This window comes from Leptonychotes weddellii, chromosome 12, assembly GCF_054177405.1.
Source record: "Leptonychotes weddellii isolate Sample4059 chromosome 12, ASM5417740v2, whole genome shotgun sequence".
Taxonomy (NCBI): Eukaryota; Metazoa; Chordata; class Mammalia; order Carnivora; family Phocidae; genus Leptonychotes; species Leptonychotes weddellii.
In genome coordinates, this window is record NC_138380.1 from 82,267,163 (window position 1) to 82,293,254 (window position 26,092).

Below are 26,092 nucleotides of genomic sequence, written 5' to 3' on the forward strand. Positions count from 1 at the left end.
CAAATTTAAAATGTTAAACTTTTTCATAAATTAAAATGCAGGCCAGATATTTTTTCATTAACTGTAGATTTTGAAAATCCACTGAGCTGAAATTGGTTCGTAATGAATCCAATACATTTATCAACATGGCTGAAGAAGCAACTATAAAAGCTGTCAGTTCACAGAAACAGCATGTTCTCAGTCAACTGTTTTTTTAAAAGATTTATGTATTTTGAAGACAGAGTGCGAGCGGAGAGGGGCAGAGGTGGAGGAAGAGGGAGAAAGAATCCGAAGTAGACTCGACCCTGAGTGCAGAGCCCCACGTGGGCTTGATCCTACGACCCTGAGATCATGCCTGAGCCGAAACCGAGAGTCGGGACGCCCAGGAGACTGAGCCACCCAGGCGCCCCTCAGTCAACTTCGTAATACATATCTCTAAGGGGTCAAATACATTTTTTTGTTTTGTTGATACATACAGCTGACTCCAAAGTACTTTCTATCTGGCCATCCGAATTTAGTAAGACACCCGTAGATGTTAGATCGTGTTCCAAACTGTATGAAGAACCACGGGAAACAGCACTGGGGGCCGCAGATTGCCCAGTTTCTAGTATATATGTGGTAAGTATCAACTGCATTCAAACAGCAGGCTCAAAACACTTACTAGTTCATAGGCAGCCCTGACTAGAATCTCGTATGTCTTCATTTATTCACTCCCTCCCTCCCTCACTCACGATGCAACACTAAGTGTCTAATGAGTGCCGGCTGCTGGGTTTACCAAAATGAGTGAGACAAACTACCTGTCCTTTAAGAATATACAGGACAGTGGGAAAGAGACTAGTAATTTCTCATCATTATAATGGAATGCAGTACAATAGAGAAATGGAACGCAGTGTGAGAAACACAGAAACAGAACATGTGGCTGTGGAGAGCAGACAGGGGACAGGACCCAAGTTACGGACCTTGAGTCTGGGGCAGACGCCTCTGGCTTGGGCTGGCCTGGGTCTCCCTCCCAGGGCGGTCTTAGGCCCCACTCTGACCCTGGTAAACGGACTCAGACTCCTGACGCTGTTTTTGCCTGGTGGTTGATTGAGTCCTCCACCCCGGATTAAGCCTTTATTCTAATTCAACCTGGCAGAGAAATGCTTCAGCTGCTCAATAAAATCTCCGCCGAAAGGCCTTCCAATCCTTATCAGAAGGCCCCAGCGAAACCTCCCGCTGTGAGAGCCGCCATCACTCCTTGAACAGGGAGGGATGAGCGACAGGAAGACGAGAATGATCCACAGCTTACCAACAAGGACAACTTCCTCACCTGAAGTGAGCGCGCGAGTCTGTGACTTACCTTTTCAAGGGGGCAGTGGGTACTATCTCGGAGAAAGGGAAGTAAGTTTGATCGATCATATTCAGCATAAAGGCTGATCTGTTTTTCATGGTAGCGCTGCCCCTTATGATGGTCTCTCTTGAAAAGCTTATGCAGATACTAAAAAGAACAAAGGAGTAAACCATGAACATAAAAATAAAAAAAGCAAGACCTGATTAATTTAATCAGTTCTAAACGGCCTCCATGGAGAGCCTGAGAGAAAAGTGGTTTTCAGGAAAATGTCTCAGTGAAGGAAAAGTGCAAAGAACACCTTCAGGAGACAAGGACAACCTGACACTCTGTCCAGAACGGCCTCGAGTGACCAGCCATACAACCCGAACAAGTCACCACCTTCTCTGTGACTGAATTTCTTTATCTGCCAAAATCTCACTGGGTCGTTGTGAGGACTGAATGTGCTGCCATTTGTAAAACACTCAGATCCATACTGATACGCCCGGCATACACTGAGCGCCAGGGAAATGTTAATGAGAGCTAACATCCTCACCATCGGCTGCACGGCTTCAGAAATAAAATGCTTGATTAGTGGCCTTCCTGAATCCTAAAACTTCTTGTCTTTTACATAAAAGGGGTACAGTCATGGGATAAGAGAATGTTCTTAAAAACTCAAGCAGCAAGGGCTAAATTATTTTTCATACATTCTGCATCTGCTCTCTGTGAAGTCGTGTTGAGATCCGTGTCTGCCATGACATGCTGCCTCTCCTGGTGACCTCAAAAATCAAGCCAAATACAGACGTTCTGAACCCATTTTCAATACCGATTCCTTTCCCTAGCTGTCTGAAAAAGTTAATGGACCTCAAAGGAAGTGCGGGATTCACTTTCTACTCAGAGGCAAGATTAAGTCTATCAATATATGATGCATACGTTAGAAATTGATGTCCAAAGTGTAGTTCATGCTACCTGGAAACACACACCCCATCACCCACGAGGGGCGGGAAGCCCGACCGCAGCACTCACAGCAAGTACACTCCCACCTGGGGCGAGGAACCGAGCAGCAGTCTGCCCCTGAAGCCGCGACTGTAGATAGGTTCACTGGAGTCGGCCAGCCCCTGTCGTGCCTGGTCACTAAAGAGTCTAGCCAGGCCACATGCACACAGGGAAATGGCTCCTCAGGTCAGCTGGTGGCGTGTCCCCAAGGCCGGGACGGGGCGGAGTGGCCAGGTCTCCATGGCACTCGGACGGGGACCCGGCCTCTGTGCCCGCACTGGGGTCAGCATGTGAGCCGGACACGCGGCGCTGTTTCCCAGAGGGGCATGCAGGCCCGGGCGGCTCTGTCCCATCGGCCAAGGCAAATTCTCAGAGACACTGCCCGACAGGGAAGATGCGCCACCTGAGCAGGGGCCCTGAGTTTCAGCACTGCACTGACGACCCGGGCACACAGACAGATGCCGCCATGATCCCGCTCCTGCCTTCCACAGGCCGGACGTCACTGCTTCATCGCCAAGTCCCAAGGGGGCCAGCGAAGTGGCGCCTGCTTGGCTCAGCACATCACCTTGAGACTGCCAATCCCAACAGCACGGGCACAGCATCCGCACGACCGCTGACCAAAACAAAACGGAACAAAGTACCTTGCATTCCTATCCTGGAGCCTTCAAAAGCTTGCCTAAAACTGACATCTGATGGAAAACGCTATCCCCTGAGCCTCCTCTTGGGGTGCAAAGAGGTGGGCAAAGATACAAGAGCCCCCCTCGAATTTGAGGCCCACGGTCCTAGTGGACCCCTGAAGCCTTTTCTTGTATCATTTTTAAAGGACAGAGAAACCCCGCACTCCTGCTTTATTCCCATGGTGACAGCAATGCAGAGAATCAAAGCAGCCTTCCAAGGCAGTCTAGAACCCTAGGCCTTAACAGTACTACCACCGAGACCAAATGAGAGAAGTGGGATTAGCTAGCGTGAGGGTGAGGGACAGAGAAATGAGGCTTTGTTCGTGCATCCTTCTGAGGTGTCGTAATACAGGGTGTAATTGTATCCCATGCTGACTGCACAAGCAAGGTGCTTACTCGTAGACACATTTTGGTGGCACAAACACGAATGTGATCACTTTTTTTTTAAACCACAATTCAACGGTGAGTCAGGGTTAAAGTACCTGATCTATAATTAGTCCCTAGCCCGGCTCAGAGCTTCTGCTGCATTTGACTAATTACGGACTATCGGTGGTCAAACCTCCACGCTGAGGAGTGACCTGAGCGAGTCACACCACTAGCCCACACCAGCACTGAAAGGCGGCTCGCCCCCTATGCGGTCAAAAGGGCAAATGAAGACGGTCATGCTCACCACGTGCTGCAACTCTGGTCTGTCTTCTAGTTCTTCCACTACCTTTTTAATCTAGAGAGAAAAGACATTTTTAACCATTGATTTAGGGGGACACGAACATAGCTGCAAGATCTGTTGGACCAACAACTCTCCTCTTTATGGCTCGGGTGCTCCGAGACACCCATCTAGTAACACGTACAAAAACAAAAGACACTCACTGAAATTTTGTCTTCGTTGTCCAAAAGCATGTCGACAGCTTTCTGAAATAAAAAGAAAAAAAAGCGACAGTCACTGACACCTGCTGTGTCAGAAGAGAACCTGCGCACATGTTGCGCATGCTGCTAGTTACAGGTGGGGGGCTTCTTTCCACACACACGGGGCCCTTCGCTTTGCAGCAGCCCTCAAGGGAGAGATCTGTAAAAGAATGCATTTTACCAGGTGTCTCCGTCTGAGACCTCTGTGTCTTGCCTACCACTCCCCAAACACGAAACATCCCGTCTACCCGTATTCTAGCCTCCGTGTTGTCGGAGAGATCCCCACAAGTACTCCTGTGACTCTCTGCTTACGGAGCGTGTGCTGGGCCCCGGACCACAAAGTTGAGCTTGGCTTCCTGCCACCTGCACCCTCACTGAATCCCTCTACCGATACACAGATGTAAGGAGGAGAGGGTGGGAGCCAGAAAAAAAACAAGATAGCTGAGGTTTCACGATGAGAGAAAGCTTATGGACTTTCCTCCCAGGCATTTACTTTGTTCACCATGAACATTCATGCAACACAAAGGAGACTGTGTCTGTAACGAAAGGTGGTGGGAAGACAGCCCACCAGGCTGAGCGTCATCCATCATACCCGGGTTCTGCTCCTGACTCTGCTACCACCTAGCTAGCCACTCCATTTTTTTCCCTCTAAAATAGGAGGATGTTAGAAGAGATTATCCTTAAGGTACCTTCTAATTAGAAACCTAGGAGTCCTTAACTTTGGGTCATACTCTTGAACAGCAATCAGTTTCAGCTCGTTCATCTTTTCTCTACAGCTACGGAAGCTAAACTCGGCTCTTGAGACACATGGCACAGAGGGCGGGCAGGCATAAGGGGAGAATGGATGTGGGGAAATGTAATTAATTTTTACAGAAGCACTCCATCCTCTTAATCATCTTTTGCAGAGAAGAAGAACCTCTGCACCTGAACTTCTTCAGAACTGCACTAATTCTTTTTAGATGAGTAGTCTCTAAGGACTTAAATCATTCACTATGAAAAACGGGCTAAAGGCATCTTCCAGAAAAAAGAAGTAGATTTAGCTCCTATTTAAATTGTTTAAGTTTGTGATGGCTAATCTGTAGCACATAATATATACATAGTACACATGTACACATACATACATAATATAGTGCAAAATATCCTTAAGTGCAATAAAATATGATAGAAAAATCCAAGTAATCCTTTTGGAGGCTTACAGGTTCTACTCTTTAACTAAACCTTCAATTTTCTGAATGAGAAGTACTAGGTTTTATGAACTTCTTTATTTCCATCACTGTCACTTGTTAAAAGCGCATGTGGCGTGTGCGCGCACACACACATACACACGCACGAGCCACTGTGAGCTGTGGAGGTCAGGTGCCCTCGTTAGTGAAGCAACCCACTGTCTGAATTTGTCGTACAATAAAGTAACATATCGCACATGGCTGAGACCAGTGGAAATGCCACGTGCTACATCTGTGAATGCCAACGAATAAACTCACAATAAATGGATCAAAATAGAAATTTCCCTAAAATTTTAATCCTGAGACATACAATTAAGAGAGGTGAATGAGCCAAAGTGTATGGCTAGTTTCTCTGTTTCTATGAATTATGTCAATTGTTTTACTAAAAAATTACTTCACACACACACACACACACACACAACCCCATTCAAAGTTCCATACCAAATATGAGTGCTTTCATAAAATAACCCCATCAAGTAAAGGAATAACATCTAGTTAGGGTCAGTGTACTGAAGATGATCAGCATATAGCCAAGCTATGTGATTTATTAACTTCTCCAGCATCTGAATAGATGTCTAATTATTAAAAATTTGGAACAGGGGGCACCTGGGTGGCTCAGTTGGTTAAGCGACTGCCTTCGGCTCAGGTCATGATCCTGGAGTCCCGGGATCGAGTCCCGCATCGGGCTCCCTGCTCGGCAGGGAGTCTGCTTCTCCCTCTGACCTTCCTCCCTCTCATGCTCTCTGTCTCTCATTCTCTCTCTCTCAAATAAATAAAGTCTTTAAAAAAAAAAAATTTGGAACAGTAAAAATAAAGGGTCAGTATTAAACACATTACCTCAGAATCAAAATCCATTAATAAAACAATTTTATCCTTGATAGAACTGAAAAGATTATGTTTGTGGATCAACTGGAAAACATCCTTGTGTCTTAATGTTAAGTATATTTCCAGAGCATTGACATAGTTTTTGTCATAGGTGTACCTGGTAATACAAAATGTTTTACATTAATGTTCATCAACACTTCTAACTGAACACACACATACATGTACAAATCATGTTTTGCAATATGAAAAACTGAAAAATTTCTTTAAATAGAAAAGTCAACTTTATTTGGAAGACTATTCCTTGGGACTTAACTATATGTGACCAGTACGTACTTCTTTCTCAGAGCCTTGCTTCCCATCTCCCCAAAACTCAGAAAATTGACAATGTTCAAGTAATAAACATTTTCTTTTATAGAAATTCTCAAAACTTCTTCATAGAAATCCATATGCCAGACAAAGAAACTATGATCCAGAAAAAAGGAAATTCTTATTCCAGTGATAAAAAAATTCAGTTAAAGTTTTTGTAAGCAGTATTCAGCGGGCAAATGGATTGTATCCCCAAAGCTTATTTGTGAGAGGAGTTTATAAAACTGACACGTTTTTCTACTGAAGCACTGTTTTTCACATTAATTCCCAAGCCAGCTCCTGAAAACCAAGAGAACCTAAATTGTACTGTGAGCCCATTATTAGTACAAAGAATTACCAGTACAATTAGTACTACAGAGCCCAAGGAATATCTAGACAATGTTTCCAGAAGAAAATGGTCACTCAGAGAGTGACAAACATCCCTGAACTCTAGGCCACTTTGGGGCACCTTTCTTAGTCTTGGCAAAAGATGTAAGAAGATGGGGGAGGGGCGGTGTGAGGTGGTGGGAATGCCAAGGAGGGGCTGAAGCAGGAACCACCTTCCTGAGCTACCCTGCAGTATGCTTCTCTTTTCGCTAGATCAAAGCTCATCTAGGGCATGAGTGTATCCTATCTTTCCCTGAATCCCAGGCATACAGGAGAATGCCTGGGTCACCAAAAGTACCCAGTAAATATGAAAAACATTAACCAAGCTTCCATTTTCTGAGCTCTGACTCAGTGCCAGGCACAGTGCTTAATTAGTTCTTAATTATGACCTCTCCTTTAAGCCTTGAAATCATCCCATAAGCAATGTATACACCTTTTAGAGAAGGACTCAGGTTTGAGACATTAACTGACATGCAGATCCAAGAATGACAGAATCCAGAGCCTCCCTGGGAAACCGATTTTCTTGCATAGTCTGAGACCTGGCGCTCTTCCCTCCCTGAACCACTGCCCCTATGTAGTGCTGCTGACTAGGGTTCCTCTCCTCTGGGAAATAGTCTGCATTACAACTCTACAGTCTCGCACATTTTCCTCACCTGCTACTTGTTCACTGGAGGTTTACGAGAGGACGTTATTAAGGGTGAATATAGGAACACGGTATAGAAGGCTCCCTCCTCTGCGCCCTCCCCATTCAGAGTCTGCTAGATCTAAAAGATGAAAAACTTTGGGGCGCCTGGGTGGCTCAGTCATTAAACGTCTGCCTTCGGCTCAGGTCATGATCCCAGGGTCCTGGGATCGAGCCCCGCATTGGGCTCCCTGCTCAGTGGGAAGCCTGCTTCTCCCTCTCCCACTCCCCCTGCTTGTTTTCCCTCTCTCGCTGTGTCTCTCTGTCAAATAAATTAATACAATATTTAAAAAAATAAATAAATAGAAGATAAAAACTTTTCACGTAGGTCGAATTGGAAAAAGCAGCACTAAATTCTACTCACAGTTCTGCCAGGGTTTTGAGTAAGGTCCTATTCTGACTATCTTTCTTCAGGTGATCCCGAACTGCTTGAACGATTACTGAATTGTTGTACAGATCTCCAGGCCATTCTCGGATCAGAGAGGCAAAACCCTAAACAGAACAAGAGAAGAACACTCCTGAAATAGAATAACAATCCAAATAGTTTAAACAATGCCTAGAAGTATTCATGTAAATAGACAAAATAATTTTATGATTAAAACTCTGGCATGAACAGATCACCAATTTTCAGACTCTGGTTTGGGGGTGGCGAGGGAGGCAGAGAATCACTGCGCACGAGTCCCCATTTACCGTTCCTGGAAGTGGGTGGCGTCGGCCGCGTCTGCCCTTACGTATTTGATGAAATGCACCAGTAAGAAAGGCCCCCTGGTTCTTCCATAAAGCCATGCTGCACACACACACTCTGGCTTTGACTTGCTCTGGCCTCAGTCCGGACTAGCTATAACATTCGGACAACATCTTGAATATCCTGAAGATACTGTCCAAGTCGGTCACTCCCCCCACCGACCTTCTGTGCCCTTTGGGTCTGGCCCCCCGTGTGCACAGTGCCTTGTTTCCACAGTGGAGTCGCTGGTACCCCACCTTCAACAAGTTACCATCTTTGTCCTCTTTCCTTTTTTTTTTTTGGTCCTCTTTGCATTCTTGCCTCTGAACCTAGTTTTGTTTGGGGGATTTGAGACTTTGGCTGAAGTCTTATCCCCTAGCTGGATCTCAAATTTTGCGGTTCTGATAGAAAACACTAGATCCTCCAATTGGATCCTCTTTCTCTCCTATGGTTGATTTTTGGCCAGGATCCTGGGCAGCCTCTGTCCTCCTGATTCCCGACTTTAGAGCTCATGTTTTGTAACTCAAGAGTATGGTAGAGCAGTTTACTTACTGATTCTTGGCAGCTTTTAGAGAAAAACCTTAGATGTATTCAAGACAGCAAACAGAAGTAAAAATCTTCATGTGATCAAAAAAAATTGTATTATTAAGTATCTCAACTAATGCTTTAATAAACTACTATGAATTCAGTTAAGTGACACTTAAGAAATGAAAATAGTGCGGTGGAATGTGCTTCTGTAAAGTACCAAGATTTGGTAAAAAGAAAACCACAAAGAATCAGGAATATAGTCTCTATTAAAGTCCTACCCAAGCAGCCCTGGGAAGGAAGGCAAGAGACTAGAACAATGGGCAACACGTTTTCCATTCAAACTGTAACCTTCCCATGTAAGAGCATGATTGCAGTTTGATTTGAGAGACGTGGGGAGGGGCATCACTAAGTAAAGATGATGTTATTTTTTTTAAAGATTTTATTTATTTGTCAGAGACAGAGAGAGAGAGCATGAGCAGGGGGAGGGACAGAGGAAAAAGAAGACTCCCCACTGAGCAAAGAGCCCGACGTGAGCCTCGATCCCAGGACCCTGGGACCATGACCTGAGCTGAAGGCAGACGCTTAACTGACTGAGCCACCCAGGCGTCCCAAAGATGACGTATTTTATAAAACCAATGAATCAGAACATTAAAATGTTCTTTGAGCCAAAACGATACTTTGGATCAGGTTTCTATTTTAAGACTCTGTAACGTGTAAGATAAAAACGTCTGAAAAAGATTCGCATCCAAACACTGGCAGCTCTCAGTGGCCCTGAGACCAGGAATCATACTGTTTGGGAAGAAGGAGGCTTGGCTCCATTTTCTCTTTTCCCAATTTATGCGACAGCCTGGCAGCACCACCGACTCCTAATACAAAGTAAGACAAAACGACCGGTCATACCATGTGACAAGAACATGATGCCTCCAACGTAAACCGACATAAACACTTACCACATCTCACGTCAGGCTTTTCTCTGCTAACCTGGCGCCGTACGCCCTTGAATAAATGTGCTAAGAAATACTGATGCCATCAACCTGTGGTCTTTTTTATTCATCAGAGGACACGGTTTATCAGGGAGCTGTTACGACCGAGTGGTGACGTCAGAGAACACCTCAGTGCCCATCACAGTAAGTACAAGGTTAAAAGGTATTCACTGAATGAAATGCCATGGCAATTGTCCCGCTTTTAATATGCTTATGTATCTGTCATTAATAATAGGAAACAAAGTTGAACTCTCTGTGGCACTCGGGGGGCGTCATCAGTTGGCGCATGGTACTTAGAAAGTAACGCTGCTAGGTTGTAAATAAAAAGACGAAGCTATCTGCATTTCAGTAGAAACCCCACACCAGCAAGTCAGGAAGCATCATTACCTCCAAGTAAATACTGCCACTTCATATCTTTTTAGGAAGAAAAGAAAACTGAGAAGCCAATATTCTAGAGAAGTACAGCTGTTTTTCTAAAATCTGGCCTTTAGTGCTATTTAGTAGCACACATAATATGTGATCAAAAGTGTTAGGCAGAACACTTCCCTGGTCAATTATGTGACAATTTAATGCAAAGTTAAACACGAAACCAAGAATGATGGAAGCTAAACGATTTATAAGAGCTTAGGACAACAAATTATTTATACCTTTTTTTATTATGTTATGTTAGTCACCACACATTACATCATTAGTTTTTGATGTAGTGTTCCATGATTCATTGTTTGCATATAACATCCAGTGCTCCATGCAGAACGTGCCCTCTTTAATACCCATCACCAGGCTAACCCATCCTCCCAGCCCCCTTCTTAACAAGTACTGACCAAGCAGACACCCTGAAACATTCAGGAAAAAAACATCTACAAGCTCTAAGCTTAAGTCATGCATCTTCCTTTCTGTCTCAGTCAACAGTCTTCCAGACATGAATCGATAGGATAACTTTAATGACACAGAATCTAAAATAGTTTCTTGAAAAAGAGTTGAATCATGTGAAAGAATTATAATAGAATCATAAAAATAATAGAATTGCTTTCTCATGGTGAAATCGCATTACTTTAAAAAGAGGACAAGTAGACCAAGCTTCAGTATTTCGCAATAAAATTCATACTTTTCCCCACCATTTTCACACAACACTCATAATTCTCTTTCTTTTGGGAAGATGTACAGACAGAATATTTATGAGAGCCACTGTATGTACTCAGAACATAATGGAAAGAAATAGGAGAAGTCCATTAAAGTCTTTATTCACTGAAGAAACTTCTTCTGATAACTATGGCCAATAATGGCCTCTCATCAGATCTTTTACAGAACATACCACTCTGCCCAAGTCACTTACGTTCTAGTTGCTTAAAGCTTATCAATATCATCTCTCCTCTCAGCCTGTAAATCTACTGAAGACAGGACTGTGTTAAGTTTCTCTTGGATCCAACTGAGTACTCAGCCCAGTTCTAGGCCATGGTAGGTTCTCTAAGTAAAGCTATGTTGAGTTGAACTGAATAGGAAATGCATAGGAAGCATGCCCCTAGCCTCCATCAGCTGGTACCCAACACAAACGACAGAAACTATTACCATAAGCTCTTCTAGAAGATGTACATTTACTCTAGAAAGAAACAGATCCACGCTGTTACAGCAGATTGGATTATAATACACAGTAATATGAGAAAATGTTGCTTCCATTAGTATGCACAATTATTTAATGAAGTTAATTTGTTCAAGAAGCACTTAATCCCTTCCTATGCTAAGAACACAGGCTTATAAAAGTAAAGGAACTGTACGGATCACACATGCTTCAGGCTGCTTTGATCTTCTGTACCCAGGAACACCTGGTTGACGATAACTGACCAAACACCTGAGTTATCCGGTACGGGATCACTATCGTAAAGGTCCCTAGAGATCTTTAGATCTAAAATTCACCTCCAAGTTAAAATGTAGTAGTGTTTGCCATATTACCCCTTCTTAAGTTGAATCCATTATTGGTTAAAAAAAAAAAAAAAAAAAAAAAGGGCCCTGACAAGGCATTAATGCTCAGTAGGCGCTCAGAAGCTAGACATTCCTTTCCTCATTCCCTCTCCTCCTCGACATATTAATCTTTTTGCAAACCACCTCAAATTCTTGTGCAAATAGTCTTCCTTATCTTTACAACCTAACACCAAACTATAAGAAGGCGATGACAGCCTAGAGCATACCATGAGGCGCTGAAATGAACACTTATCACCGGCTTAGGCTCCTGAACTTCATAAGCAGCTGAAGACGGTGCCATGCTGACGAGTGACAATGAAGGGCGCGGTGGAAGCTGACGCACAGCCGCCCAGGGTCCGACGTCACAGCTGTGGCAAAGAGCTTACCAGCCATGTCTAGAGTCTGCCCACCAGAAATCTTCCTCTGGTCACCGGGAAGAAGGTGGAGTCTTAGCTTTACTAGAGCACTCAGCACATTATATAATAATTCGTTTCTATCATGGTTTCTCAACCTCAGTACTATTGACATTCGAGGACAAGTAATTCTTTGTCATGGGGGGGGGCTCTCTAGCGTGTCGTAGGATGCTCAGTCAGCTGCATCCCTGCTGGCCTCCATCCACTAAATTGGTGTCAGTAGCACCAATTACCTAGTCATGACAACCAAAAAAGACCTCCAGACATAGCCCAATGTCCCCGGAGGGCATACTCAGCCCCTGTTGAGAAGCCCGGTTTACATGCTCGCGTGTGACTTGGACCATGAGCTACCACTGAATGCACGTCGCTTCATTCACACCTGCGTGCCTGGGGCCCACCACGTGCCCGCAATATAATAGATAGCACACGGGTATTTTCTGCATAATGCGTGTTAAATCAACCAACTTTAAAAATTTTAATCCATTTTAGGTGCATACAAACACCAAATTTAAATTCAAATCCAGGCATGCCTATTTTTTAAATGTATGCCTGCGAACAAATTATTTCATTTCTTTAATCTTTGGTTTCCTCATCTGTAAAATTGGATATTGCCGTTTATAGTGTTGTCGGGAGTACAAAATCGCAACATGCATGTGAGAGTGGGGAGCATATGGTGGGTGAGTGATGTAACTACTGCTTCTCTCCCTCACCAATAAACAAACAGATCCTGTCCAATCCCCTTCCCCATTCCTGCCGCCCTAGTTTCTCTTTAATCCTCTTCCGGCAAACTTAGATCTGAGTCTGAGGCTTTAAGCATCAACAGCAGCTGCTAGTCTATGTATGAAATCACCACACAGCACTTGTCCTTTTTCTTCAGCTTTCTCAAGGAGCCAAACAAAGTAGCTTTAGGAAACCAAAAAGGAATTAAGGAATCCTGCAAAACATGCACGGATGAGAGGTTTTCACTGTCCACACAGACGTGAGCTGTCATGAGAGCGTCACCTCAGTTTCATCCAACACCCGCAAACCGAAAATCTGCTCCCTCTCAACCGCCTGCTCCACTGTATTATTTTTCTCATTTCTTACCATTTTCCCATTGAGAGCAAGTAAATATGACTATATCGGAATGACGTACCTCATAATCACTTTCCAAAAATTCATGTAAGATCATTTCATAGATGAGTGGTTTCAGAACCGGATCTCCTCTTGGCAAGTAAGGACTAATAGCCTAAGGAAGAAAAAGGAAACGAAATCGTTTCAGAAGGGGCAAAACTATACTCCAATTATGCAGAAAACATGAAAGTACAGACCTTCTGCAACCCACCACAGGGTTACGTTCTGACAGACCCATCAGAAATTGAAAATATTTTAAGTCAGAAATGTACTGAGAACACCTCCCTCACTGAATACCACAGCTTGGCCGAGCCTGCTTTATACGTGCTCACACCACGTACGTGAGCCAACAGTTGGGCAAAATCGTCTAACACATGGCCTATTTTAGAATAAAATGTTGAATATCTCATTTAGTTTACTGAATATTGTACTGAAAAGGAAAAAGAGAATGGAATGGCTGTGTGGGTACAGAATGGTGTGAGTGTGCGGGCTGCTGACCCTGGCAAGGGCGTGGCTGAGCCGACCAGGAGCTGCAGTCGCGGCCCGGCCCCGCATCCAGCCAGAGGATCATCCCATGTATCACTAGCCCTGGGAAAAATCCAAGCTCAAACTGTGGTTTCTACTGAATGTGTATTGCCTTTGCACCACTCTAAAGTTGAAAAATCGTAAGCTGAACTACTGTAAGTAGGAGACCATCTGTGTATTTCTACTTTTAAAATGTAAGGCAACAGAGTACTTTGGAAAATTATTATGAAAAGAAAAATTCAAGTCAACTCTACCTTCTTATGACACATTACAATATATTTTTGAAAGTATATACGAGATGTATATATGTATGAATGATGACTAAAAAACCTGCCTCAGTTAAGTGAAACTTTCTCTCTCTGTTCTTCCAGACAAATTAATGAAAATCTAAATAATAGGAAGGAGAACGTCACAGAGATAAAAGCCACCTTAAGTAGTCACGGAGTTACAGGTCATCTATTCATATTTTTTTCTCCTTAAAATGGAATATATCACTCTTTAAAAACTCATAATCATTGTTTGAAATGAAAGGAAAATAGACACCTTGCATTCTTTAGCTGTTTCAGTGCGGTGTTAAGTGTTGAATTTGCAAACACTGTTGAATGACTCTGCAGGGCACTATGTACCAATTGCCGTACTTTGTTCTGGGGACACAGAACTAGAGTCACCATCCCAAGGGGGCTCAGAGCCTCAGGGGGACAGTATGCAGACATCTAAACAGCCAACTGCAAGACTGGCTGCTAAGTGTTACATAAGCAAGGTGTTAACAAGGTGCTGTGACTGGCAGGGGCGAATCCTGTCTCCTGAGGCAGACATGACAAATGCCAGGAGTCTATGAGGCAAAGAAAGATGGGGTAGGGCACCCTGGCAGAAGGAACAGCATGAGGAAGGGCACAGAGCCATGGATGCGCACTGTGTGTTAGGGGAGATCAGAGTGGCTCCGGGATGTGGGACAGCGGTCCCAGAAGGGAGAGGAGGCTGGGGAGAAAGGCGAGGCGGGGCAATGAAAACAATTTGGATTTTATACTTCGAGAAGAAGGGAAGTGCAAACAGCAGATTTATTTTTTAAGCAGCTAGCTCTGGGGTAGGGTTGTTCATGGATCTGTCAGAAGGCCCCTGCAACAGCACATTCAAGAGTCAAGGCCATGGCCCCCGAGGGGAGGAGAGGCCCACTGGTACAGACAAAGAAGGACTAATGACAACCGAAGATGTAACAGCATGAGGAGGTGAGTCAGATGTTCTCATCTGGGCAGTGGCTTGGAGCTCTTAAGCACAGAGGAATGGGTACACTGTCATGTCACAGATACAGACCGAAAGGAGGAGGAACAAATTTGGAAAGAAAGGGATTCACATTGATTTGAGTGATCATTACCAGCAGTTCCTACAAGGAAAAAAGGGCCATCACACACTTCCAGCACAGATACTGAATTTAAAAAAAAGGTCTGGGTCATGGAGCCATCAGGCTAAACATGGCCACAGGACTGGATAAGGAGCAGCCCAACAAACAAGACGAGAAGATTCCCTGGGGCAAGCGCACTCATCACAGAGCGGGCAACCTAACTGGGAATTTTTTTTAAAAAAGATTTTATTTATTTATATGAGGGAGTGAGAGGGAGAGAGAGCGTGCGCGCACGTAAGCGATTGTGTGCACAAGTGGGGAGGAGGGGTAGTGGGAGAGGGAGAAGCAGACTCCCTGCTGAGCCAGGAGCCTGGCCCCTGGGATCATGACCTGAGCTGAAGGCAGACACTTAACCGATTGAGCCACTTAGGTGCCTCATAACTGGGAATGTTTAAAAACATATTCATAACTCCAAGAGAACACTGCAAAGGCTCACAAATATTGAAAACATTTTAAACGTTTTAAACAAACATAGGAATACTTTATTGTTTACTTTGGAAGTTGTGCATTAAGTTGAAAGGTCAATTGTTTCCTTCGAAGGAAACAATCAGCAAAACTAAGAGGCAACCTTTGGAATGGGAGAAGATATTTGCAAATGATATGTCTGATAAAGGGCAGTAGCTAAAACATATAGAGAATTTATAAAACTGAACATTCAAAAAACAACTAATCCAGTTAAAAAATGGGCATAAGACATGAATAGACATTTTTCCAAAGAAGATCTACAAATGGCCAACAGACGCATGAAAAGATGCTCAACATCACTCATCATCAGGGAAATGCAAATTAAAACCACAATGAGATATCACCTCACACCAGTCAGAATGGCTAAAATCAACAACACAAGAAACAAAAGAGGAACCTTCTTACACTGTTGGTGGGAATACAAACTGATGCAACCGATGTGGAGAACAGTATGGAGGTTCCTCAAAAAGTTAAGAATAGGGCTACCCTATGACCCAGCAACTGCACTACTAGGTATCTACCCAAAGGATACAAAAATACTGATTCAAAGGGATACATGCACTGTGATGTTTATAGCAGCTTTATCAACAATAGCCAAATTATGGAAAGAGCCCAAATGTCCACTGACTGATGAATGGATCAAGAAGATATGGTATATACACATACACAGTGGAATATTACCCATCCATAAAGAAAGAATGCGATTGTGCCACTTGCAACGACATGGACTGAGCTAGAAAGTATTTTGCTAAGCAAAGCCAGTCAGAGGAAGACAAAAACCATATGATTTCACTCATACGTGGAATTTAAGAAACAAAACAGATGAACATTAAGGGGGAAAGAAAAAGAGAGGCAAACCGTAAAACAGACTCTTACTACAGAGAACAAACTGAGGATTACTGGAGGGGAGGTGGGCGGGGGATGGATTAAATAGGTGATGGGTATTAAGGAGGGCACCTGTGATGAGCACTGGGTGTTATAAGTGATGAATCACTAAATTCTACACCTGAACTAATATTACACTGTATGTTAACTGTCAATTAATAAAAACTTGAAAAAGAAAAAAAAAGTTAAAAACATGAAAATATCAGCTACATGTTATAGCTGCATAGCTACATGGTCCAACTTTTTCATTCGCCTTCCAGCAAATAAAACATTATTTGAAAATGCATTAATTCTTCAGTGCATTTGAAAAAAGCCTCATTTTATAATCTGCAGGATGAGATTATACCTGCTTTCCATATTCATTAAGAAGAACATAAAAACTTCAGGGGCGCCTGGGTGGCTCAGTTGGTTAAGTGTCTTACTCTTGGTTTCAGCTCAGGTCATGATCTCGGGGTCCTGGGATTGAGCCCTGCATCGGGCTCTGCACTCAGCAGGGAGTCTGCTTGAGATTCTCTCCCTCTGCCCCTTCCCCCTGCTCTCTCTCTCTCTCAAATAAATAAATCTTTAAAAAAAACCATAAAAACTTTATCTAAACACAGAATTAGAGGAATATGATATATTTTATACATATAAAATATAATCAGATTTATATTTTGTTTTTTCTTCCTAGCTAACACTTGCTTCCCGGGAAAGGACTACTACTGTCTTAATTTTATTTCCATCTCAATATCAATATACTACATACAAAAATTCAGAGTTAAAAATAAGGCTGTGCTTACCTTAAGCTGTCCAATTTCTTTAAATTTATAAACTTCGTATTCCCAGAGTGCTGCATTTTTCCCAAGAATTTTCTGGCATTTGCTGGCAGTAAAAACATCCCATGGAGAAAGGAAAAAAAAAAAAAAAGAGTAAGTAGACATTTCCTGTATTGGTTTAGATAAATCTCTCATCCCAGAGTTTTGACAAATTTCTATCTCAAGTGCCAATGCACATAAAGGTATTACTAGATAACCACTTGACTGCATATATACAAGATTGACGGAAATCATGAAAATTATTACAAAATACTTATAAATAAAGATGAATCCCTTTCAGAAGACTATGATTAGGGGCTTTCCCAATGATTATCCTGTTCTGAGTTTCCCACTTATCCAGATGAGCACTGCTGGCTTGGGGACCTTTCTCACCTTGAAGAAATGTCATCATACCCCAAAGTACCCATTTAAACCACTTCTTGAAGGGCTTTAAATAATGGACTACAAAATCAGACTTCAGAAATTTAGGATCCTATCATAGTAGATAATCTGGAGAAATATTTATATATGAATAAAAACTTAAATTTACACATCAAAGAAACCGGCTAAATCTTAGAAAACGAGAGGTCGGCCTGAAGGCTATGTTCCCAGGCTGTCCCGCAGTCCTGGAGGTGAGCACTGTGAAGCTCCGGGGGGAGCCACGCACACACACCCACACGACCACTACGTAACATTTATGCTCTTGTCCACCACAGACCCCTGCAAACCTGAAGCCTGAAATCTGGTCACTTCCATTGAATTACCACCCTCTTGCTGGGAGACAACTCTCCTTGAATTATAAGCAGCAGCACTGACTGCCTTCTCAAGGATGCTTGTAGAGTGAACAGCCCTAGAAATGAGAGACACAGATGGTGTTTCCCTCCAGAGCAAAGGGCAGGATTGTTTAGTGCCCAGCATAATGAATATATCACGTTCCTCTGAAGCTGAAGGCAGGCAGGCTCAATGCCCGTTATAAAAGAGTCAGAGACCCTAAGCTCAGGGTCCCGCTCCTGTAACACGAGTGACGGTCTGTGCAGCGCGTCACCTGGCCAGCTCTGTGTGTCGTGCTGCGGGAACTGGGGCTGTGGGGTCCAGCACAAATGCCAATACTCTGGCTACTACTATTGCTGAGTTGGCCTGCGTCTCTGACCTGGGAGTCTCGTGCCTTCTGCCAACACCCATGTGCTACCTCGTTAGCTTACAAAAAGGGTTAACTCTCAGATTCTTCGTGATTTTTGACATCTTTCTCATTAAATTCTCTTCTTTGGTGAAAATGAGACAGTAGGTGGGTTAAGTAACAAATCCATTCTGTGGTTAAAGCCACTAATACTCAAAAAGTACCCCATAAGAAAGATTAAAAAAAAAAAATGTTGACCTCAGAAAATGGCTTATTTTAGTAAAGTTAACATTTCTCAATTCTATTTATACTAACAAAAAACTGTGAAAATGTCATTATTACCGTGCTGCTATGTCATACTCTCCTTTCTCCACCAGGTGGTTTATATATGCCAAGCCAATATCCTAGGGAAAATTAAATGAAGGAATTTCATAATTAACCAGAACGCCTGCAAAGTTGAGCCTCAGTTCCTAAGCAGCCCATGACATCAGGGTCCTCCTGGCACTACGGGCTAGAACCTGTTTTATACATCTTAGTGTGCTGTATGTAATTATGCTCATTTCCTTCTTAAACAGATTTAAATGTACTTGAATTTATATCTTCACAAATTTTAGCATTCACACAAAAATAATATTCCTACAGTAAAGGCTCCTAACTTGCCCCCAATTAGGACATTTTCTACAAAAGAAATCTGCAATATTAGAAACATGATCCAACAATTTCATGCTGTCACTGGATATAAGATGGTTTCTGGTGCTTTCATCTGTAAGATGTGGGCTACTAGTCTCCTCTGTATCACATCTGCAGAAATGCTGTAACAAACACACAATGACAGGATAATCATATTAAAGGGAAATACTGAATCTTAAAGTTAACATTACTGTGAAAATGAGCTAAAAAACATGATTCACACCCATGGGTTTACAGATGAGGAAATGGGTTTGCAGCATGGGCTGGCTTCTGAGCAACGTTCATTTGCTTACGCCACCTCCGTTCCGAAAGGATCGGAGGTGGCCTGGGTCACCCAAGGTAAGACAGCTCTTGCCTGACCTCCCCCAGGACTCTTCTTGTGAAACATTATTTCCGACTAAAAGCATTTTCATGAGCAGCTTAAACTTATTATATATAACAAAACTTGGATTTTAAGTTCTAGTTTATGTACAAAGAAGGTGGTGTGGGATTTCCTCCCGGATGGCAGAAATGGCAGTGGCCCATCTCTCTCTCTGTCTGCCTGGTATGAAATTACGTTGTGCTAGGAGAAAAACAAAGCTGCAGGAAAATACTAGTTGTTCATAGTTTATTAATTTTTTACATAGAAAATCCTATGTAGTAATTTCCAACCTGTAGAAACTAAAGAGTTAAGAAAAAGGGTGCCTACCTTTACTTTTCTGCAAACAGACCATATATCACAGTATCTATGGAGTCTCTCTGTCCAGGGTCAGAGAAGACAACGGCTCCTTTGCAGACCCATTTCTCCAACCTTTCACCTCATGCCAGGCCTCCAGCCCACTGTGGAGGTTATTCTGCCACTCATCCTCTTTCTCTGTCCTCTTTTAACCTCACCCCTATTTTCTCTTTTCCCTTTAGCATAAGCATGCTCAGTGTCTCTCCCACACAAAATACCCACCATCACCAACGACCTTCTCATGACAGCCCGGCCCCAGCCGCAGTCTGAACTCCCTTCCACTTCACAGCCAACATGCCACTCTACTGCATCACCTCCTCCTCCCTTTTCACTCCTTACAGCATGTTGAGAATGAATAATATAGAGAAAATTCACTAGTCACTTTCATATTGCCAAACCCAGTGTACTACCGACTAGCTGAGCTTGTCTTACCTTTGACCTGCTCACTTCAACTACTTCAGCACCTTACTCTGCTTACCCTGAAATGCTCTCCTCTCCCAGCTCTCAAGACAACCATCCTCTGACCGTTCGAAACTGGTTTGGACGCGTCATCCCTTGAGTGTTGGCATTCTCAATGGTTCCATTCAAGTTCTCTATTTTCTGAGGCTAGACACTCAACCCATGTGGACTGGTTCAAACTCATGACTTCCAGTCACACCTGTTTGCTGACAAATCTCTGGAATCTATTTCTGAGCCCAGATCTCTTCCCTGAGCTCCACTAGGATGTCCCAAATCTAATGTGTCAAAACCAGTATTAATCCTCTCACACCTTCCCATCCTGTTCCCCCTGGCATAGTCTCTCTCGCTCTCTCTTTCTCTTAGGGAATGGCAATACAATCCACCAGAGGCCCAAGCCCAAAGACTGGGAGTCACACCAGATTTCTTGCTCTCCTTGCATAAGGAGCCAGTCACCATATCCCAGAGTCCAGCTGAATGTGTCCTCAATCTGTTTTGACCTCTCCATTCTGACTCTGGAGGTCTCATCCTTCCACCTCCCTAGCAAGAAGGAAGCCATTCCTGATTGATTCCCATTTCAGCTGGCCTCCCTCTGGCCCCTTTCTCCATCTGAGAATCTTTCTAACTAGCAGATCTGATGAGGCACTGAAAGCATAAACTGGCTTATAGAGGTTCCAAGATGGGGGAGAGATGATCTGGTTCCCTTTCCTGCTTTGGGTTCCTGAGTTATTTTTACTTGTATACTCTCTAGACATTAGGCTTTTATGTGGAGTTTTAGAAAAGTTTTAGGTGAGAATTTGTGTTACAACCCCAAATAGCCATAAATACAGTTTTCATCTGTAAACAAGGGTCCTGGACTCACTGATCTCTGAGGACCCTTCACATTCTCTCTGGCTTTCTATATGCACATCCACTGTCACAGTTAGCAAAGAAACGGGCTTTCAGTCACTAAATTTTTCCAGAGTCTAAAATGTAATGAAAATGTTATGTGAGGTCCTAGATTAGTCTCCATAACATAAATGACTCTTATTATGGAGACACTGAAGCAATCTGGTTTTATGAGACTACTCTTGATAAATTTTGTGATAATGTGATTTTACCTATGATTTAAAGAAACTTCCCCACACATAACCAGAAAACTTTGTATTTAAAGTGCATTTCACAAATCCAGGTTCCAAATTACCTAAAAGTGCCTCTTAGCAGGTGTTCAAGTCTCTTGTTTACAAGCAGAAACGGATTCAATAAAATGAAATATTTTGACCCTGCAGGAGAGTTAGTCTGAAATAAAGTCTCAAAAGGGTAGGAAAAATCTGTTCTTTTCAAATTACTTTCAGTCTCATTATACCTTAATCGAAAGGTAAAGTTATGCTTCAAATAATAAAATTACACACTTACTAGAATCTTATGTCTTTTAATGTTCTTCTGGCTGATTTCAGCTGCCATCAAAGCTTCCTATAGTTACAGTACGCATGATAAAAGGAATCAGAAAAGAAGGGAGGGAAAATGAGAGAGAGTGGGAAAGAAAGATATTGAGGTTATAAACACTATATTTATTATGTTTTAAAGTTCTGCACTACATAAATAAAGCCCCATTTTCCTGTGGCTTTTGCTTCAAGCACTGGCATTTTTAATGTTATGGTTGAATGAACCTCACTGCATTCAAACTCAAACAAAAGCAGTCAACCAAAATGAAGACTTCTCTTATTTCCATTTGAATGCATTTCCACATTAGGATATTGGAATCTCATTTCAGCCACAAATCAAAATACAACAAAACCTCCTAGATTCAAACAAACAAAAAAATTCATCTGTCATTCTAAATTTGCATGACATACATTGACAAAGCGACACTTTTCCTTTATGAAATGCAAAAAAATAAGCCATATGCAATTAAGATTTTGAAAATCCCTGATTTTACTTTTATTTTGAAAAGTTCATAATTATTACTTTAACAGAAATGTTTAAACCATAAAATTATTGGGGTGCCTGGGTGGCTCAGTCAGTTAAGCGTCTGACTCATGGTTTCAGCTCAGGTCATGATCTCCAGGTCATGGGGTCGAGCCCCGCATTGGGGCTCAGTGCGGAGTCTGCTTGTCCCCTTCCTTCCCCCAACCCTCAAATAAATACATTTTAAATAAATAAATAAATAAGTAAATAAAATCTTAAAAAAACCACATAAAATTATTTACAGAACTACTGGATCTGAAGCAATATGGTAATAACTGAAATATAAACTTTTTGTATCAATACCTGGACTCCAGTTTGTACACGAAAAACATTTTTCCCCCAAATCCTTTCAGGGGGTCACAAACTTAAAGCAATATATAAGTGGATTAGTTTTTGTTTGTTTTTAGCTAATTATTAGCATATAAGCCCATCCAGAGAGTTTCTCTAACCAAACCAACATAATATTGCCTTTTCAAGCTTTTGAAATCAGAAAAGTTTTCATTTTTAAAAAAGAAAAGCTCGGGGCACCTGGGTGGCTCAGTCGCTCGGGGCACCTGGGTGGCTCAGTCGAAAGCGTCTACCTTCGGCTCGGGTCATGGTCCCAGGGTCCTGGGATCGAGGCCCGCATCGGGCTCCCTGCTCAGCGGGGAGTCTGCTTCTCCCTCTCCCACTCCCCCCTGCTTGTGTTCCCTCTCTTGCTGTGTCTCTATCAAATAAAAAATCTTTAAAAATAAATAAATAAATAAATAAATAAATAAATAAATAAATAAAAAAGAAAAGCTCATCATGGGACATTTTTCTATTCAAATCAGTCTGATTCAAGACTCAATGGAGTGGACAACATCATCCTATCTGAAAAGTAGTTCAAACCATCCTCAGTGAATAATAACTTCATAGCTTAACTTTACACATGAAATTTGCACAAATGAATGGTACCACTAAAATATATGAGACAATTCTGAAATACTAGCTCCATTTTATTTTTCCCAAAAAGCCACAAAACAAACACTCGGATAGGCTGGATCGAACCCACTCCGCTCCCTCTACCACCACCTCCTGCTCCACTGAACAGTAAAGCCAGTTAACCCCCTTGTAATCTTTTCCCCCCTAATTTCTGAAAAGGGTATTGGAGAGTTATTAGCCTCCTGTATATTTTTAGCTTAGGGCATTCTAATTCACCTACACAAAAGATTTATTACAGAAACCTTTTCTCCTCTGTTACAGGTGTGTAAATACTTTAAAGAAAGCAAAATCAAAACTACCTCGTATTTCTTCTTTTCAAGGAGCCAATCAATGTGGTCATCTTGGTCTCGTTCCTTGGCTACCACAACATCTCTTGGACTCACGATGTAAAAGAGCGATTCCCCTTCAGAGTACTCTAGAGGTGAGGGAAGAAAGGAACAGTGTGGGCGACTCAGCAGTAGAAACCTGGGCCGTGGTTTCAGAGACTTGGTTAGGTAACCCAACTCCAGAGGGAACAGAAAACCTGCCTACCTTTGGAGCAAGTGTGTTTGGCTCTGTTTGAAGGTGGGAGTGCTTTAAAAAACATTTACATGTAAAATTATTCAAAAAAAAAAAAAGAAGGGAGGGAAGGAAGGAATACCAAAAAACTTAAAGTAAGGTAGGTTTATAATTCTGTGTTTAACACATTAACATTGTGACCTCAACTGAAAGATGATGATCAAAATTCTCTGCGTCTATGGTGTATCAGAATTCATCTTCTGTATATAAACTTAATTTATCGCCATTTACAACACTGTTCTATTTTAACAGAACAATTACAGCCCACAGTTGGCGATAAATGTTTCTTCCTCATCGAGGTCAAGGCCATCTACAGCATAAATGACAGATGCCCCAAACCCTGGGGACATAATCTATCATTCCAGCATGTTGTGCACAATGCCGATCGTGAGGGTTTCCTGCAGAATTCAATTATACAACCTGTTCTGAAGGGTTTCTAAGTGTGCAGCGAGTTTGCTCCGAGCAAAATACCTAGCTCAGACACTTCCAGTTGTGAGTCACATTTGCTTTTTGCCAAGTCCAGAATAGACTCACACATTTCTCAACTGATTAGGGGCCACATATAAGAAAGCTCTGACTGTATAGAGTATTTCTTCGTTTCCTTTGGCCAAAATGAAAATTGAAAATATTCTGAAAACATGTCAATTGTTTTGGAAGCAGGAAAGAATTTCTAAAAAAAAAAAAAGCTTAGGCTGTTCTACTTTCATCAATGTGTTTTTATTTATTTATTTAAAAGACTTTATTTATTTTTTGACAGAGAGAAAGCGAGAGAGGGAACATAAGCAGGGAGAGTGGGAGAGGGAGAAGCAGGCTTCCTGTGGAGCAGGGAGCCCAATGTGGGGCTCGATCCCAGGACCCTGGGATCATGACCTGAGCCGAAGGCAGATGTTTAATGACTGAGCCATCCAGGTGCCCCACCATCATCAATGTATGTTTTTTTTTTTAAAGATTTTATTTATTTATTTCAGAGAGAGAGAATGAGAGACAGAGAGCACAAGAGGGAAGAGGGCAGAGGGAGAAGCAGACCCGCTGCTGAGTAGGGAGCCCGCTGTGGGACCCGATCCCGGGACTCCAGGATCATGACCTGAGCCGAGGGCAGTCGCTTAACCAACTGAGCCACCCAGGCGCCCCATCATCAATGTATTTTTAAAGGATATGAGGACACTCGAGCACAGAGGCCCCAGTATGACCAAAGAGCAGTGGTTCGTCCTTTATTTCTGGGCAGTGACCAGTGCATTCATTCATCCACTCTACAAATATTCAGTGAACACCGAGTATTTGTCAGGCACTCTTCCAGGCTCTGGGCATTTGGTCACAAACAGAAAGAGGACTTCTCTGCCATTCCAGAGCATACTTTCCAGATACATAAAGTTGGGAGTCGTATGGCAACCACAGAATCATGCTGCCTGACGTCAATGTAAGTGTCACACTAATTAGGACAACAGACAAAATCTGAGAACAAAGACCACGGAGTCTACTCACCTCGGTACTGACCCCAGGCCTACCCGGCCCGTCTGCTGTGTGAGCGGGCCCTCATCTTCGACACGAGAGGTCTGCCCAGGTAGTCTCTACGACCCTTGCAGCCCCTCAATTTAAATTCCTGGTTGTGCTAATCACATGAAAGGGGAAAAAACCGACAAGTATAAGAAATACCATGAGCCAGAGCCTTGGTCTCTCACCTAAATGATAATCTCTACACTCATTCTCCTGAAAGCCTCTCACGGTCAGAGCATCAGAAGAGATCTCTTCACAGGTTTCAGAGAGTGGCTGGATGATATCCAGTCTCGGCCTGGCACAGTATTCTCTTTCCTGGGGGGAAAAGAGAGGGAAAGGCGTGTTCTCATTACGTTTGTAGAACCTGTACAAATTCGTTCCAGTCATAATTAAGTGCACTGGCTTCATAACTTGGGCAGATGTGAGCCCTTCTAACCACCTGCACGGACAGCCTCATCACACTGTATTTCCTGACCTTTTGTGTGACATCAACAGGACAGGCGCTACTGAGCCCCTGCAGCCGTCCGCCACTCAGCTCCAGGGCACGGCCACCGCACACTTCCGCAACTGGCTTACGTCTCTTCCTCACCAACGTGAGAAAGGGTCAAAATAACATTACAAGCTGCCAAACCACTACCGGTAAGCTTACTGGTGATGCTGAAAAGCCACACAGACTGAGCTACGTCGACAACAGAGCACGCTGAGAAGGCAACGGTCGCCACGGGCACCACCCAGCGTGACAGGCAGGAGTCACTGGCGGCTAGCGCAACCGAGAAACCAAGTTTTTAATTTTCTTTTTCATTAATTAAAATTTAGACAGCCACATATGGTTAATGACCATAGTTTTGAACAGTGCAGTTCTAGGTCAAGAGAGAAAGGGGAAGGAGAGTTTTTTAGGGCCGATGCAGTTCCACTAATCTAGAAGGTGATGAGACGCAGAGTGTTCTCACTGAGCTCTTTTTTTTTTTAAATATTTTATTTATTTGACAGAGAGAGACACAGCGAGAGAGGGAACACAAGCAGGGGGAGGGGAGAGGGAGAAGC

At 42.9% G+C, this 26,092-nt stretch overlaps 1 protein-coding gene across 4 annotated transcripts in view; it reads right to left on the reverse strand.

The window, feature by feature from the left end:
• VPS41 (VPS41 subunit of HOPS complex) overlaps positions 1 to 26,092 on the reverse strand; it is a 162,409-nt gene that overhangs the window by 16,908 nt on the left and 119,409 nt on the right. For all 4 annotated transcript variants that reach the window (XM_081800760.1, XM_081800757.1, XM_081800758.1 and 1 more), the window contains 11 exons: positions 25,234 to 25,363; positions 23,296 to 23,411; positions 21,482 to 21,538; positions 18,568 to 18,629; positions 17,094 to 17,175; positions 13,063 to 13,155; positions 7,688 to 7,815; positions 5,922 to 6,066; positions 3,826 to 3,867; positions 3,629 to 3,679; positions 1,319 to 1,456 (listed from right to left, as the gene is read on the reverse strand). In XM_081800760.1, coding sequence (XP_081656886.1) covers positions 1,319 to 1,456; positions 3,629 to 3,679; positions 3,826 to 3,867; positions 5,922 to 6,066; positions 7,688 to 7,815; positions 13,063 to 13,155; positions 17,094 to 17,175; positions 18,568 to 18,629; positions 21,482 to 21,538; positions 23,296 to 23,411; positions 25,234 to 25,363 — 1,044 coding nt within the window. The remainder of the gene's footprint in view (positions 1 to 1,318; positions 1,457 to 3,628; positions 3,680 to 3,825; positions 3,868 to 5,921; positions 6,067 to 7,687; positions 7,816 to 13,062; positions 13,156 to 17,093; positions 17,176 to 18,567; positions 18,630 to 21,481; positions 21,539 to 23,295; positions 23,412 to 25,233; positions 25,364 to 26,092) is intronic.